This window comes from Octopus bimaculoides, chromosome 4, assembly GCF_046866305.1.
Source record: "Octopus bimaculoides isolate indiv1 chromosome 4, ASM4686630v1, whole genome shotgun sequence".
NCBI lineage: Eukaryota > Metazoa > Mollusca > Cephalopoda > Octopoda > Octopodidae > Octopus > Octopus bimaculoides.
This window is the reverse complement of record NC_142931.1, coordinates 11187269-11204768: the sequence shown is the minus strand read 5'-3', so window position 1 is coordinate 11204768 and position 17500 is coordinate 11187269. Positions and strand designations below refer to the sequence as shown.

The following is a 17500-nucleotide window of genomic DNA, read 5'->3' as shown; positions in this document are numbered from 1 at the left end:
AAACTGGTGCCCCAGCATGGCCACAGTCCATGACAGAAACTGGCACAGGAGTAGAAGAACAAGTTTTTCATCATTGAACGAAATCATTCAGTTAAACCACAGTCATCGTAATAATGTGTTACTTGCAGAAATCATGATACAATAAATACAAGTTGTACACAAAAGTTTTACTGAATCAAACAAATGTGATTTCAATCTATTTTTACTTTTAAATTGTCCTCTACTCTGGAGATGTACTTGTCTGGCAAGTGATTTGATCTGAGACTGTGCGTTGGAGTTAAAACAATTACTGTATGAAAGAGACCTATTAGCCATTCAAAAACACACAATGACTGTTAACTTCATTTAATCATTTATAATAATGAACTTATTGCATATAGTATTCAGGTGCACTGCAAGTCATCAGGAAAAAGTAGCCGAAAGTGCAAGCACAGTACATAGAGTGATGCACAGGAAGTGAACAGTGGCAAAAAAAAAAGGGGGTTACATAGGGCCCACTGCTGGCGAGTTTCAGGAAACATTGAAGATTTGAAGGACTTCATGTCCTGACAGCCAACTACCAATGGGTATAATTTATTTCACGCTTCAGCAATTCTGAGCATAAATAAACGTTTCCGAAAGTCATGGGTACTGTGTTGTTTATCGATTTTGTAAGCAGTCCACGGGTGTTAGACATATGGAATATAAAAAAGCAACAAAGGTTGTTGAAAGATGGTGGAGTATCTTGTGAGCGTTCATCAAAACGTTGGAGCCTTAACGTGTCCATGTCCAAGAAGCAAGACATTCAGAGTAGATACCAAATCAATAAACGTTTAAGTGAAGTTAAAGTCTCTGTGCGTTTTCTGAGGGCTAACATGTGTCTTTCATACCGTAATTCTTGTATTTATACAATTAACTGTAAAGTTAGAGTCAAATTCAGTTTTGATTTTAAGATTTTAACATGTTACTTTCTGGTTAGTAGATTGGTATTTGAAACTCTTTAAATTCTTGATCTCAGGCTAGTTGTGGAATATTTTAAATTCACAGAAACGGTCCCTCTAAGACACCTAACAAAATATAAACGGATTTGGCTGTGGAATATTAATATTTTATTTCGTTTACGTGAGAAGGGAAGTAACCCCACCATTTCTGTTGGTTAAAAATAAACACATTCACCACTTTTAAGTTCTATGTAGGTGGGAAGTACATGGAGATAATGTGTGTGTGTGTGTTAAAGGCAGCAGCTGTAGGAAGAAAATGAGAGGCGAATGAGAACAGTTTGGGATAAGTTTAAAGATGAGATAATGGATTTTACTTTTGTTTGTTTCAGTTACTGGACTGTGGCCATGCTGGGGTACTGCCTTGAAGAGTTTTTTTAGTCAAATGAATCAACCCCAGAACTTATTTTATTTTTAAGCCTGGTAATTATTCTATCAATCTCTTTTGTCAAACTACTAAGTTACATGGGACAGAAACAAATTCAGGTTGTCAAGCAGTGAGGGAACAAATACACACATACACACACACACACACACACACACGCTCTCTCTCTCTCTCACACACACACTCACTCTCTCTCTCTCTCTCTCACACACACACACTCCCTCTCTCTCTCACACACACAAGAGGGGGTTCTAAACAGCTTTCATCAATTAAATTCACATGCAAAGCATTGGTCAACCTGAGGTTATAAAAGAAGACAATTGCCTGAGGTGCCATGAAGTGGGATTGAACCTGAAACCATGTGGTTGCAAAGTGAGCTTATAATCACACACCCATACCAACACCTATGTTTTACTACAGAACAATGATTAAGTTTATAGATATTGGCTCCTAAATAATAAATAAGCTATGTATAAAAAAGAAGCAAAGGTGGTGAGCTGGCAGAAACGTTAGCACGCTTTGTGGTATTTCGTCTGTCTTTACGTTCTGAGTTCAAATTCCACCGAGGTCGACTTTGCCTTTCATCTTTTCAGGGTTGATAAATCAAGCACCAGTTGCATATTGAGGTTGATCTAATCAACTGGCCCCTCCCCCAAAATTTCGGGCCTTGTGCCAAGAGTAGAAAAGAATATATTCTTAAGGTGGTGAGCTGGCAGAATAGTTAGCACGCTGGGCCAAATGCTTAACAGTATTTCGTCTGTCTTTATGTTCTGAGTTCAAATTCCGCCGAGGTTGACTTTGCTTTTCATCCGTTCAGGGTCAATAAATTAAGTACCAGTTGCATACTGGGTTGATTTAATCGACTGGCCCCCTCCACCCAAATTACGGGCCTTGTGCTTAGAGTAGAAAAGAATAAAGAAGCCTCTAATACAGTGACCCGATCTGTTAGATATAGAAGCTAAATCTCCCTAGATACACAATGTCTAAAAAGAAGACAGGATAGTCATTGTAGGAAACCATTTGATCACAAGTCTGCTCGATTAGAGCTGACCTGTAGCTAAACAACGACAGTAGAACAGGTTCAACAGGACATAAGTGCACAACAACATGTTTTCCTTTGGTCATGTGATGATTGTCTGAGGGTCCCAGACGTCTTTCAATGTAACCATCTTGATGACATTAACGTTTAAAATATCTACTTAGAAACAAGTTACAAAGCAGTCATTTAACTATCCTAAAACATGCAAATCAGAAAAGAAAGATTCAAATCACACGAATGTTGGTATTTTAGTAAATAGTCAAGATTTAGTTATTAAAAATGGAAAGGGATAGTAAGGGAGGTAACTGTAGTCATCTAACTTCACCAAATTGCTGTATTCAATTAACACAGTGAAACTACAATTACAAAGCCAAACAAAATATTCTACAACGTATAAGTTTACCTTCTTAAGGTTCTGAGTTCAAACCCTGTACAAGTATGCTGCAATTTTAACCCTTGCCTCATCTGATTGATCAAATAGTATCAGTTGTTGTCGTGGTCATTTAGCTCTAGTTCTCTGACCAAAGGCATTCCAGTCGTGCCCATCCTATCTTAGTGTATATTTTATAATTGCATTATCCATTCTGCACTCTTTTTCAAGACAAGCAGGGATTCGAGGGAATTTGGTGGATGGTTTGTGTGTGTGTGTGTGTGTGTGTGTGTGTGTGTGTGTGTGTAAAAAAAAAGAGAATAGTTTAGGCTAACTTTAACGATTGTATGTGAGTGTGTTTTCATTATATATATGTGGGTTAGTGGTGAGGGTGCTGAACCCACAATCATAAGGCTGCAGGTTCAATACTTGAATCTGTTGCACATTGTGTTTTTGGTTAGTTCATTCGATTCCATGTTGTTCCAGTTCACTCAGCCGAAATAAATACCAGTTGAGTAGGGAGCCAAAAGGGATGTCTGTGTTTGCTTCTGACTATACAGGCGCTTAAACCAATTAGCAAAAGTAGGGTACAAGCTACCAAGGGGTCTTTTCTCGCAAGTTACTTGGTGACCTCACAACAAAAAGCACCCAGTACACTCTGTAAAGTGGTTGGCATTAGGAAGGGCATCTGGCTGTAGAAACCCAGCCAAAGCAGACACTGGTGTTTGATACAAACCCTCAAGCTCATTGGGGCCTGTTGAACGACCCAGTTCATGCCAGCATGGAATACGGATGTTAAATGGTGATGATGAAATCATCATTGAATCAAGGGGTTGGAGAAAGGTCATTTCTTTTTTTATCATTTTGAAATATGGTTGAAATTGTGCAGAGGAATGAACTCTCACAGATGTGCAAGAAGAGTCAATATGAAATAATGATGTATCATGTGCTAGACGTATTTTAAATTTGCTCATCTTATCGAATCAAAAAAAAAAAAAAATTCTGGAAAATTAATAAATTGATATATAAATAAATAAATTCCAGATATTATACAATTTTATCTCATTTGAGACCAAAAACAAACTAAAAAAAACTAATAAAATCTTGTAAAATTTAATGATGTAAAAATTTTGAAGTAATATTTTCCAATGGTTTTGGTTCATACAGACATGCTTCTCAAGAAGATATTTCTCTCTCATTAAAAATAATAACAACATGGCTGAAAAGAAAGAAACATTCTATAGTTGTAGTAGTAGTAGTAGTAATAGCACAAGTAGTAATCATAGTAGTGGTGGTCGTGGTGGTTGAAGTAATAATGGTAGTGGCATTGGTTATAGTAGTAGTTATTCGTTGAGAGATGCTTCTAGGCTGTAATGGAAATATATTGTACAACAAGCAGTAAAGAATACTGGATCTGATTAGTACCATTCCAGTTTCTTTTTGCTTTGTGCTTTTTTTTTTTTTGTTGGCATTCTTTGTTTTTATTGAAACTATTAATCAATAAAAGATATCAAAAAAAAAAATATCTGCTAAAATCAATTCTTCCAAAATTGATTAAGATGACGAAGATAGATACAGGAAAATGTGTTGCAGGATCTGGTCCATTGTCAACTCTATGTCTAAAATTTTGAGATTACATGAGATTTGTTTATGTAACGGACAAAGGTTTTGGTGTAATGGAATCTACAAAGTGAATTCTTTGCCTTAGGTTGAAGTATAGAATAGTTCTTAATTGCTACAATGTATCAGGTGCAAAGCTAGATTCTAAGATATTTTTTCCAAAATCATAACTGCGATTCAATTTTAATTGCCAGAGGGAATCATTTAACAAATATTGTTAGTGTTCTCAGTAAACAAGTGGCCATCTTAATTTTCCTTTCCATTTAATCAGATGTATAAATCTGGATTTAGTTCTTTCCAAAGATATTTTATCATGTTTTGAGATTAAAAAAAAACCAAAACAGTTTCTTATTTCCCACAATCTGCTTAAACTGAGACATAATTGAAGTCTAGCAGACACAGAGAATACAGTTTGAATATAAAATGGCTCCTTCAAGAATTCGAGTTGATATATCCAACATATGATGAGAAAAAAAAAACAAAAACATATACAAATATACATAGATAGACACACACACACACATATATATGATGTTCCTTGTTAAACATATACATAATGGTATACACACTGGTGGTTTAATCTATAGCTTTTGCACAAATGAGTTAATGTTTTATCTGTTACTTTCTGTATTGGAGAAAGCATTTCGGGTTGGCTCAGAACATCCAGAATGTTCATTACTGAGAAGACCAAATCAAGTCAAAACACCTGTATCTGATAATCCACTGGAATTCTGCTAGAAGTCCTGTATTTGTAACCCACAAGTCTCTTTGAAAAGTTTCTGTGAGACAAGATATTGCAGCCAGTGCTGGTCGCTGTTATTATTCTCTTAAACCCAAAGAACACACACACACACACACAAATGCATTATCCTACTTACTTTATAAAATATTGCTGGCCATCAGCAGTGTAAGCAGTTTCCCAATTTCCAGGTAAAGGGCCAAGATTCGAAGAGCTTCGTGCTTTTTCCAAGGACCGTTGTCGTATCACAGGAACATTGTCTCTGAATGGGGGCAGTGAAGATTTAGAAGATGACATTTCTGAATTACTAGGCAACTTCCGTTTTGTTTCACCTTGATTACTGTTTCCAAAAAGTAAACTTCCAGCCGACCCTGTGCGCCGTACGTGAACTACATTAGGTTCTTTAGGAGGTTTTGGTGTTCCGTAGTGATTACCTGCAGGTAAAAGAGATCAAGAAGTATTAGAAATGGTTTCAAGCTGAAAATGTCAATCACATCTTCATTTCACTTCTGATAGTGTGTGTGTGTGTGTGTGTGTGTGTGTGTGTGTGTGTGTAGTGTGTGTGTGTGTGTGTATTTATATCTTTTATCTTTTACTGGTATCAGTTATTAGACTGCTGCCATGCTGGGGGTACCACCCTGAAGGATTTAGCCAAACCAATTGACCCCAGTAAACTTTTTTAAGCCATCAGACCCGTGCAGCATGGAAAAGTGGACATCAACACATTGGCTCCCGAGCCTCATTTTACGTTTTATCCCAGGGGTCCCAATACGATATCTTGATTAATTTTGACATGAGTGGCGTAACATTTTTACACTATACCAAACCTCTCAGAAAGTCCATAGTAAAGAAATTAAACAACGACCTGCTGGTGGGTTGGACGGGACTCCCTAACATACCACCATGACCTACCGGCAGGACGTGTGGGAGCCAACATGTTAAAAGAGTAATTTAATCTAAGATATACACAACCTTTCTCTTTTACTTGTTTCAGTCATTTGACTGTGGCCATGCTGGAGCACCGCCTTTAGTCGAGCAAATCGACCCCAGTACTTATTCTTTGTAAGCCTGGTACTTATTCTATCGGTCTCTTTTGCCGAACCGCAAAGTGACGGGGACATAAACACACCAGCATCGGTTGTCAAGCAATGCTAGGGGGACAAACACAGACACACAAACACACACATATATATATATACATATATACGATGGGCTTCTTTCAGTTTCTGTCTACCAAATCCACTCACAAGGCTTTGGTCGGCCTGAGGCTATAGTAGAAGACACTTGCCCAAGGTGCCACGCAGTGAGACTGAACGCGGAACCATGTGGTTGGTAAGCAAGCAACTTACCACACAGCCACTCCTGCACCTATGAATTTGTTACAAAGAATGCTTCATAATTTTTCTCAGTACATATGTACTGAGTTGCAGTTTGCTCATAAAACTAAAGAGTTTCTGCTAACCAGAACATAACCACTCCCACAGTGGGTTATAACAGAAAATATATCTCCTCTGTGTGCATTTCACTAATTAAATGGAATTAGATAAGACTAATTTGATATCTTTGAAAGTAAATATTATATTATCAAATATTGTGTTATCAGATTATTTGGCGATCTTATTGTCAGCAAAGATTTTGACAATGTATTTGCTGAAGAAAAATGCTACACATGTTTGCATGTGTTTCATTTATGTGTGTGTGCGTGTGTGTGTATTAGGCAAGTAGCCATATCTCTGTATGTGTGTTTTGTGTTATCAGGAGATGGGAAATTTTTTTTTAGTACCATTTATTCACCATTACACATGTTTCGTTTGCTAACAGGAGTTAGAAAAACTGTACATGTTGGAGAAAACATGTAAGTTATCTCCTATTAGAAATTCTTCAGTCAAGGAATCAAATAAAATATGATGCAATGGTGAATAAATAATACCAAAAAAATTTTCAAATCCCTTTTTTTTTATAACCTTCTCCTACCCCCTTGTCTTTTTCTTGCTGCCTTTTTAGGAATATGGATTTACTAGGGGTAGAAGATACCCATTCCCCTTACTCCTGTCCCTTTTTGTCACATCGTACGCCATGCAGGGAATACAGCAACTGCATTCTACTGATCCCCCCCCACTGCAGTTCACAGGGGGGGGGGCTAGTTAACCCATAGCTGGGACCCTTACAGGTACTGCCACTCTAGGCCAGAGTAGACCGGGGAACAATAGAGGCTAAGAAGTGGTTCCACACGCCTCAAACCCTGAAACCAGGGCCCCAGGGTCCCACTACCGGATGTAGTTTATAGTCATACCCAGGGAAATGAATGGAATGCCTAGTGTGGGTCTTGTTGTGGTTACCCCCTCTTAAAATAAAAATTTAAAAAATGGGGAAAAGGGGTAGGTATATACCTAGGCCTATTGATGACTGCTTCGATATTATTACTCAGTCGTGTGTATGTGTGTGTGAAGTGGCGTGTACAAGCCTTCATATATCTATAAAGGCACATAGGTAAGTGGTTAAGGTATTGAGCTCAAGATCATAAGGTCATGATTTCAACACCTGGTGATGCTTTGTGTCCCATGAGCAAGACACTTTTTTTTTTCTGTTGCTCCAGTCCACACAACCAGTAAAAATGAGTAACACAGTAATCCCTTGACTATCACGGGTGTGATGTTCCAAATACCCCCGGTATACATGAAAACCTGTGAAGTTATTTTTATAATTTGTATATATAGTGCTAACATCACCATCTGAGCAGGATCACTGCCAGAGCAGCAGTCTTGCTTCTGTACTGGTGGCACGTAAAAAGCACCATTTGAGCGCGATCGTTTCCAGCTTCGCCTTACTGGCACTCATGCCGGTGGCATGTGAACAAAACATTGGACTGGCTCCTGTGCAGGTGGCATGTAATAAGCACCATTTAAGCCACACACACACACACACACACACACATATACAACAAGCTTCTTTCAGATTCCGTCAACCAAATCTACTTACAAAACTTTGGTTGGTCCAGGCCTAAAGTAGAACACACTTGCTCAAGGTGCCACACAGTGAGACTGAACCCGGAACCATGTGGTTGGGATGCAGGCTTCTTACCATGCTGCGCCTGTATATGCATGTACATGTACATATGCATATTCAGTTACATCCTGTGCACGTTTACATTACAGTTGTTGCATAAACTGCAGCTAATGTTCCTTATTGAAGCAACTGCAATTCAGTTTCCAAACAATCTTGAATCACTCCATACACATACACACACACACAGATACATACATACACACACATGCAGATACATGTCCTCAATGACACACATGCACACAAAGATATTCACACACACATACACACACACATACATACACATGCATATATGGTGATGCATGCACATGTGCATATATACACATAAATACAGACACACATTTGTAAGCACATGCACACATGCAAACACACATATGTATACGGAGATGTGTACTTGCACACACATATGGAGATGCACACACACACACACACACATCTACACATTTGCACATATACGCACACGTGCAGATACACACATATATGGAGGCGTATGCACATAGATGCACTTTTGTATGTACACACACACACACACACACACACACACTTGTCATACAAAAGGAAAGGGAAGAAGGTGAAAACGAGAAGAACATAGGATTATTTCATTTAAATGTCATTATTAGCAATGTGGGGGGAGGCGGTGGAGGTGGTGGTGGTGGTGATGATATTGGTGGAGGTGGGGGTGGTGGTGGTGGGGGTAGAGAATAAATTGACAAAAGAATGGAAAGTTGGAACCAACAACAACAACAACAACAACAACAACAACAACCCCAATGAAGAATTAGACACTCCTATAGAAACGGATACAGTATTGTTGTTGTGAGAGGGAGAGAGAGAGGAGTGAGGAGGAGGGAGAGCATTGTTGCAATGTAATTAATTAATAGTCTCTAGTTTTTAATGGGAAATGCTTAATGAATAAAGTCAATGATCCAGTTTGGGTTCTCATTTGTGTGTGGTTGTTGTTGTTATTGTTGTTGGTGGTGGTGGTGGGGGTGTTTTAAGCCCAGAACAGTCTTGACAGGAACAGAATTAAATCATCAAAGGCCTTCCAGCCATGACCAGCATGTCTTTTATTTCGACATGTTGTAATCTAGAGCTACATTATCTAGTGTGTTCCTTTATTTAAAAAAAACATTTTTTTTTTCAGAAAATAGGGTGCGATTTGAGGGAAATCTGCTATTGTTTGCAGAAGGTCATTGGCTGCTATTTCTAGTGAATGAAGTAACTATGCAGAAGCTCTATCTTTGGTTGTCGTTTAGTAGACCTATGACCAAAGATATTCCAACCATGACCATCCCATCTCTTACTCAGATATCTTATAATCCAAGACTACATTATCCATTGTATACTTTTCCTTTTTACATCCCAAACAGTAAGATGTGATTTCAGTGAGATTTAGCTGCTATATCTAGTATATTGGACAACCACATATAGGCTCCCTCATCATCGTGTCACATTTCATCATGATCATGATCATTTACCGTTCCTTTTTTTTTTCCAGGTTGGTAAGGGTTGGATGGTTTGATAAGAGCTTATGAACCAGAGGATTGCATCGAGCTCCAATGTCTGCTTTGGTATGGCTTCTACAGCTGGATACCCTTCCTAATGCCAACCATTTCTCAGAGTCTGCTGAGTACCTTTAGCATAGCACCAGCACCAAGTAACTCACAAGACAAGACAAGACACCTCCCACTCAACTGAGGAGGTGGCTTTATGCCAGGTAATGAGGGCCTAAAGTATGGTAGAGAGACGAAACATGTGTCTTGCAGTAGAAGAGATACACGGCTATCCCAGATGGAAAAGGAGAGAAGAGGGAGGTGTCAGGGCATGGTTAAACCAATCCACTTTGTCGTTGTCATTCAACGTCCGATTTCCATGCTGGCATGGGTTGGATAGTTTGACTGAGGACTTGAAAGCCAGAAGGCTGCACCAGGCTCCAATCTGATCTGGCAAAGTTTCTATAGCTGGATGCCCTTCCTAATGCCAACCACTCTGAGAGTGTAGTGGATGCTTTTATGTGCTACCAGCACGACGACCAGTCACACGGTACTGGCAACGGCCACGCTTAAAATGGTGTTTTTACACAGGAGCCAGTCTGGTGGCACTGGCAACAACCATGGTCGAATGTTGTTTTTCACATGCCACTGGCACGTGCCAGTAAGGCGACGCTGGCAACAATCACGTTCGAATAGTGCTTTTTACGTGCCACCGGCACAGGAGCCAGTCAGCGGCACTGGCAACGATCACACTCGGATGGTGCTTTTAACGTTCTACTAGCATGAGTGCCAATCAGGCGGTACTGCACAGATACACAAACATACACACACACACTTATACGACGGGCTTCTTTCAATTTCTGTCTACCAAATCCATTCACAAGGCTTTGGTCAGCCCGAGGCTATAGCAGAAGACATTTGCCCAAAGTGCCACACAGTGGGACTGAACCCAGAACCATGTGGTTGGTAAGCAATCTACTTACCACACAAAAAATACAAATTTTCACAGCATGGAGCTAAATCTTTTAAAATTGCAGTGAAACCTATTTCCAGTTATAATGTTAGTACAGTTGAAAGGAAACTGCTCACTGAACAAGGTTAGAAGCTTTTAGAACCATAATGTTACCCCAAGGGGCTGTGAAAGGAGATGTAGGAAGCTTTATGTAGATTGCATTATCTTAATTAAAAATTCTTTACCTTAATTATTTTTCTTCTAGAAGTGAAGAATTGGAGAACTGCACTCTAAAGACAGTTTGCAGCATTAATATCTCCAAATGTATTGTGTAATCATTTAGAAAAGTGATTTAAAAGAAAGTATGTGTGTATACGTGTGAATATATACATATATATATATATATATATATATATATATATATATATACACACACATATATATATATATATATATATATATATATATATATATATATATACACACACACACATATATATATATATATATATATATATATATATATATATATATATATATACACATATATATATATATATTGTTATATATATATACATACATACATATATATATAATACAAAAAATATATATGCATGTATACACACATATATGTATATACTTTCATCTACATGTGTGTATAGATGCATATCAGGGTACAGGACGTTAGAACAATGAACTACAGACAACGGAACGAACACATATATATATACACACACATACATACATATACATATATATATGTGTGTGTGTGTGTGTATACATGTGAATATATACATATACATATATATCTATATATATATATCATCATCATCATCATCATCGTTTAACGTCCGCTTTCCATGCTAGCATGGGTTGGACGATTTGACTGAGGACTGGTGAAACCGGATGGCAACACCAGGCTCCAGTCTGATTTGGCAGAGTTTCTACAGCTGGATGCCCTTCCTAACGCCAACCACTCAGAGAGTGTAGTGGGTGCTTTTACGTGTCACCCGCACGAAAACGGCCACGCTCGAAATGGTGTCTTTTATGTGCCACCCGCACAAGCCAGTCCAGGGGCACTGGCAACGATCTCGCTCGAAAATCCTACAGGAGCCAGTCAGGCGGTACTGGCAACGGCCACGCTCAAAATGGTGCATCTCATGTGCCACCCGCACAAGAACCAGTCCAGGGGCACTGGCAACGATCTTACTTGGCTTGCCGGGTCTTCTCACGCACAGCACATTTCCAAAGGTCTCGGTCAGTAGTCATCGCCTCGGTGAGGCCCAATGTACGAAGGTCTTGCCTCACCACCTCAGCCCAGGTCTTCCTGGGCCTACCTCTTCCACGGGTTCCCTCAACTGTTAGGGTGTGGCACTTTTTCACGCAGCTATCCTCCTCCATTCTCACCACATGTCCATACCAGCGCAATCGTCTCTCTTGCACGCCACAACTGATGCTTCTAATGTTCAGCTTTTCTCTCAAGATACTTACACTCTGACGGGTATTCACATTGACATTACACATCCAACGGAGCATACTGGCTTCATTCCTTGCGAGCTTACGTATGTCTTCAGCAGTTACAGCCCATGTTTCACTGCCATGTAGCATGGTTGTTCGTACGCATGCGTCATACAGTCTGCCTTTTACTCTGAGTGAGAGTCCCTTTGTCGCCAGCAGGGGTAAGAGCTCTCTAAACTTTGCCCAGGCTATTCTTATTCTAGCAGCTACATTTTCAGCGCACCCACCCCCACTACTAACTTGGTCGCCCAGATAGCGGAAGCTATCAACTACCTCTAGTTTTTCACCCTGGAATGAGATAGAAGTTGTTTCCTGTTTGTTTGCAGTCTTTATTGCACCTGAACATCTGCCACAAACAAAAACTAACTTGCTAGTTAACCTGCCTTTGATGTTGCTGCACCTCTTATGTGTCCATAGCTTGCACCGGGTACATCTTATAGAGTTACTACCTACTCCTTTTCTACATACTGAGCAGGGCCATCTACCTGAAGGGGTTTGTGTTTTATCTACCTTCCTACTTATTAGGATTTTGGTTTTAGCTAGGTTGACTCTAAGGCCCTTCAATTCTAGACCTTGCTTCCACACCTGAAACTTCTCCTCTAGTTCTGATAGTGACTCCGCAATTAGGGCAAGGTCATCAGCATAGAGGAGCTCCCAGGGGCAACCTGTCTTGAACTCCTCTGTGATTGCCTGGAGGACTATGGTAAATAAGAGGGGGCTGAGGACGGAACCTTGGTGGACCCCTACCTCTACCCGGAATTCATTGCTGTACTCATTTCCAACCCTCACCTTACTGGCAGCATCTCTGTACATGGCTCGCACAGCTCTCACTAACCATTCTTCTATCCCAAGTTTCCTCATTGACCACCAGATAAGGGATCGGGGGACCCTGTCAAAGGCTTTCTCCATGTCAACGAAAGCCAGGTACAGAGGTTTATCCTTAGCTAGGTATTTCTCCTGCAACTGTCTCACTAGAAATAAGGCATCAGTAGTGCTTTTACCTGGCACGAACCCAAACTGCATCTCATCTAAATTGATTCGCTCCCTAATTAGTTGGGCTATGACCCTCTCTGTAACTTTCATAACCTGATCATTTTACGAGCATCTAGAACAACTTTGTCCAATGTGTCCTTTTTCAATTAGCAGCATCATTATCATCATCATTTTAACATCCACTTTTCTATGCTTGCATGGGTCAGACAAAATCTTTTGAAGCAGATTTTCTATGGCTGGATGCTATTCCTGTTGCTAACCCTCATCTGTTTCCAAACAAGCTTCTATTTTCTTAGTCCTTCAAATATGAACAACACAATGGCCAGGCATGTTTTTATAGAAGATTACAAATAAACAACATAGTTTGTTTACAATTAGTGCATGATGTCATGGACACACACACACACATGTATGTATGTATGTATGTACATATTTAAATATATCATCATCATCATTACTTTTATGTCCATTTTCCCATGCTTGCATAGGTTGGATGAGTCCTCTCCAACACAGCATCCCACTACTTGTTGCATTCATGATTGGGCAGAAATGGTGAAGGCAAAAATCACAAAAGAGATGACAAACAATCCCTTTTGTGAGATTTGCCTTCACCACTTCTGCTCAAGTCTCCCTTAGACTTCCTCTTGCATTGAATCCATCCACATGAATTTCCTGGCACTTCTTCACCCATGTCTCATTTTGTTAGATCAGGTTATATATATATATGTAGTAGAATATAGAATATACAGAATATATATATGGAATAATTTTATAACACATCTGTTTTATATATATATATATCTATATCAAAAGGATGTGTTATAATACTTTTCTACAGCCATACCAGCAATCCAACATATGTCCATCATCAACTGCCCCACGGATATCATTATGGTTTCGACACCTGGGCAGTACCATTCAGTCCAACAGTGTCAACAGCACTAAAAGAAGTGTTGTTTGGAAACAAACATACTAAAAGCACCATAATTTCAAACACATTTGTACAACAGTATTCAATCTAAATATATGCAGGATTGAACACTAATTTTAAAATTAAACTACAGCAAGAAACACATAAATCTATGTACACCTGTATTGGTATTAATAGTAAACCTATAATAACTAAATTATATACTAAATAGCGTCCAATCTTTTAGTCCATACAAATAATAATCCCACCAGTCTTCCATAGTTACTAAAGCACATACACTCATATATATATATATATATATATATATATATATATATATATATATATATATATGTATGTATACACAAAACCACACACACATATATATTATCATCATCATCATTTAACAACCGTTTTCCATGCTGGCATGGGTTGGATGGTTTGAGAGGAGTTGGGAAGGCCGGGAGCCATATCAGGTTCCAATGGCTCTTTGATGTGATATCTTCATCTGGATGCTCTTCCTAATGCCAGTCACTTTACAGAGTGTGCTGAATGCTTTTATATGGCACCAGCACACACATACACATATGTACACACGCACACAGAGTTGTATACCAATGTATGTCTATGCATGTAAGCAACCATGAAGTAATGTGTGTAGATGAACAGATTTCAGTATAGCAAACACTTCTTACCACACAGCCACACCAGTGCATATGCTTAAAAGACAATAATATCCTTTCTTTACTTGGTATACTTTTTAACAAACATGTCAACCCATGCCAGCATATAAAATGGACATTAGAGAATGACGATGGTGGTGATGATATACAGGGTGTCCACAATATCTGGGTACATGGAGTAAATAAAATCATAACATAAACAATTAAATATAAAAAATAATAATTTCTTAAAGTATGTTTTAAACCCCATGTACCCAGACTTTGTGGACACCCTGTAGAATGTTGAAAACCACTCAAACCTTTTATATATAAATGGTTTCAAAATCTAGGCACAAAGCCACTAATTTTGAGGGGAGGTGATTAATCAATACCATTTAACTGGTACTTAATTTTATCAATCCTGGAAGGATGAAAAATGAAGTTGACCTTGACAGGATTTGAACTCAGAATGTAAACAGTTGGAACAATCCCCAAAAGCCTTTTTTTCCCCTAACATTTTAATGATTTTGCCAACTTTTTTTGATAATATAAATAATACTTTGCATTGTCACTGTTCTACATTCATGTTTCCATAATCTTAGTTAAAATAAACAATTATAAATATGCCTTATAAATACATGCACAAAACAGTCATTCTATAGTTGTTTGATCTGCTAGAAAAAGCAGTCAAATATCCATTGAATTATGCACTAACTCTTTTGTTAGCATATTTCTGTTGAGATACATAACTTGTGTTTTAAATAATTTTGAAGATAACAAAGAATTTATTCAGTTGGTGTTTCTAACAAATTTCAATGAATTTCCATGAATGGTTTTAGATCGCTTTAAAACAGTTTATATCATAAAAACAGGGGCCGTCTCAAGCAGGCTTGTATTGAAAAGGTTAAACAAGGAAAGAGCACATCACAAAATGTAGTCTCAGATATCTTTAAAAGACATCACAGCTGGGATGTCTTTAATCAGAGATCTATTTCAGTGGTCCTAAACCGGATTTCAATTCAGGTTTCTGAGGGTCCATGCAAGTAAAATAGTAAATTGGGGATTCACGTATATTAAGGGACCATGAGAAGGGATCATGAGAAGGGACCATGATAAGGTTTTGCTTTAGATGTATTCATTGCAAGGAACAGCTAGGTTTCTTGCTCTGACATTTTACATAGTTAAACCTACAAAAATTAATGTGTGAAAAACGAAATAGGAATTTTCAAAGGAGTATATAAAAAATTTGTTTTTACACATCAAATGGCTATGGGGGTCCACCAGAATAAAATAGTAATCAAAGGGGTCCATAGATAAAAAAATGGTTGTGAACCCTTCTGTTTGATCTGAGCTAACCTGAAGCTGAACAGCAACAAAAACAACCACCACAACAATAGCAAAACCTACAGTGGCAGAACACAGCTGAAATGTAACAGACAGAATCTGAGATAAGCATCGTATTTTGTCAAAGAATTTTTCATCAGAAGAACACATCTAAAACCCTCTAATGCTGCAGTATAGCACCAGGGGAAAACTTAATTAATAATGGATATACAATCGATCAAATATAAACACATCCAACAACAGTAAATACATTAAAAAAAAAAAAAAATGTATAAATAACAGAAATAAATTCAGATAACAGACACAGAGTCTACAAGAAAAATCAAATGATCATCCATTATAAAAGTTTTAAGGAGGATGGCTAACAACAACAACAGGAACAACAACAGTAATTGTTTCTAATTTAGGCAGAAAGCCAATGAATTCTGAGGGGAAGTGTTTTAAGTCAATGACATCAGTTCTCTATACCAGACCGATACATTATTTCGTCAACCCTGAAAGGATGAAATGCAAAGTTGATTTTGAACTCAGATTTGAACTCAGAATATTAAGAACTCAGGACATTAAGAAATTATAGGCGTAGGAGTAGCTGTGTGGTAAGTACCTTGCTTACCAACCACATGGTTCTGGGTTCAGTCCCACTGCGTGGCACCTTGGGCAAGTGTCTTCTACTATAGCCTCGGGCCGATCAAAGCCTTGTGAGTGGATTTGGTAGACAGAAACTGAAAGAAGCCTGTCGTATATATGTATATATTGGCGTTAGGAAGGGCATCCAGCTGTAGAAACTCTGCCAAATCAGACTGGAGCCTGGTGTTGCCATCCGGTTTCACCAGTCCTCAGTCAAATCGTCCAACCCATGCTAGTATGGAAAGCGGACGTTAAACGATGATGATGATGATGATGATGTATGTGTGTGTGTATATGTTTATGTCTGTGTTTGTCCCCCTAACATTACTTGACAACTGGTGCTGGTGTGTTTACGTCCCCTAATGATTCTGCCAGCTTATAATAATAATAATAATAATAATAATAATAATAATAATAGTAATAATAGTAATAATAATAATAATAATAATAATAATAATAATGATAATAATAATAATAATCAGGGCTGTGAGGTTGGAATTGAAGTTGGAACCAATTAAGGGGTAGTTGGAGTCGGTAAAACTATGCTGACTGATTCCGACTCACAATATTTTTATTCTTTGATATAAACCAGTTATAACAGTTAGGCCGACTCAAAGTACAAGCGTATGCTTTATGAGATGTGTAGACTACAATCACTTAATTACATAAATTAAGTCAGAGTTGGAGGTGCCAATAGTAGAGGAGCCAAAGTTGGAGTCAAAGTTTTTTGTTTCGACTCCACAGCCCTGATAATAATAGTTTCTGAAGCCAGCAATTCTGAAAGTTGGGACTCACTTGATTACATCAG

The 17500-nt window shown here is 38.4% G+C and overlaps 1 protein-coding gene and 1 long non-coding RNA gene across 51 annotated transcripts in view; one reads left to right on the top strand and one right to left on the bottom strand.

Moving 5' to 3' along the window:
- Positions 1 to 3066, top strand: part of LOC128247552 (uncharacterized) — a 10856-nt gene extending 7790 nt beyond the window's left edge. Inside the window, exon 3 of the long non-coding RNA XR_008263865.2 lies at positions 1310 to 3066. This is a non-coding gene — a long non-coding RNA (uncharacterized LOC128247552). The remainder of the gene's footprint in view (positions 1 to 1309) is intronic.
- Positions 1 to 17500, bottom strand: part of LOC106872181 (membrane-associated guanylate kinase, WW and PDZ domain-containing protein 1) — a 668717-nt gene that overhangs the window by 354928 nt on the left and 296289 nt on the right. For all 50 annotated transcript variants that reach the window (XR_016241362.1, XR_016241361.1, XR_016241363.1 and 47 more), the window contains one exon: positions 5270 to 5564. Coding sequence is in view for 40 of the 50 variants with exons in the window: in XM_089350230.1 (XP_089206356.1) it covers positions 5270 to 5564 (295 nt within the window). In the remaining 10 variants the exon portion in view is untranslated. The remainder of the gene's footprint in view (positions 1 to 5269; positions 5565 to 17500) is intronic.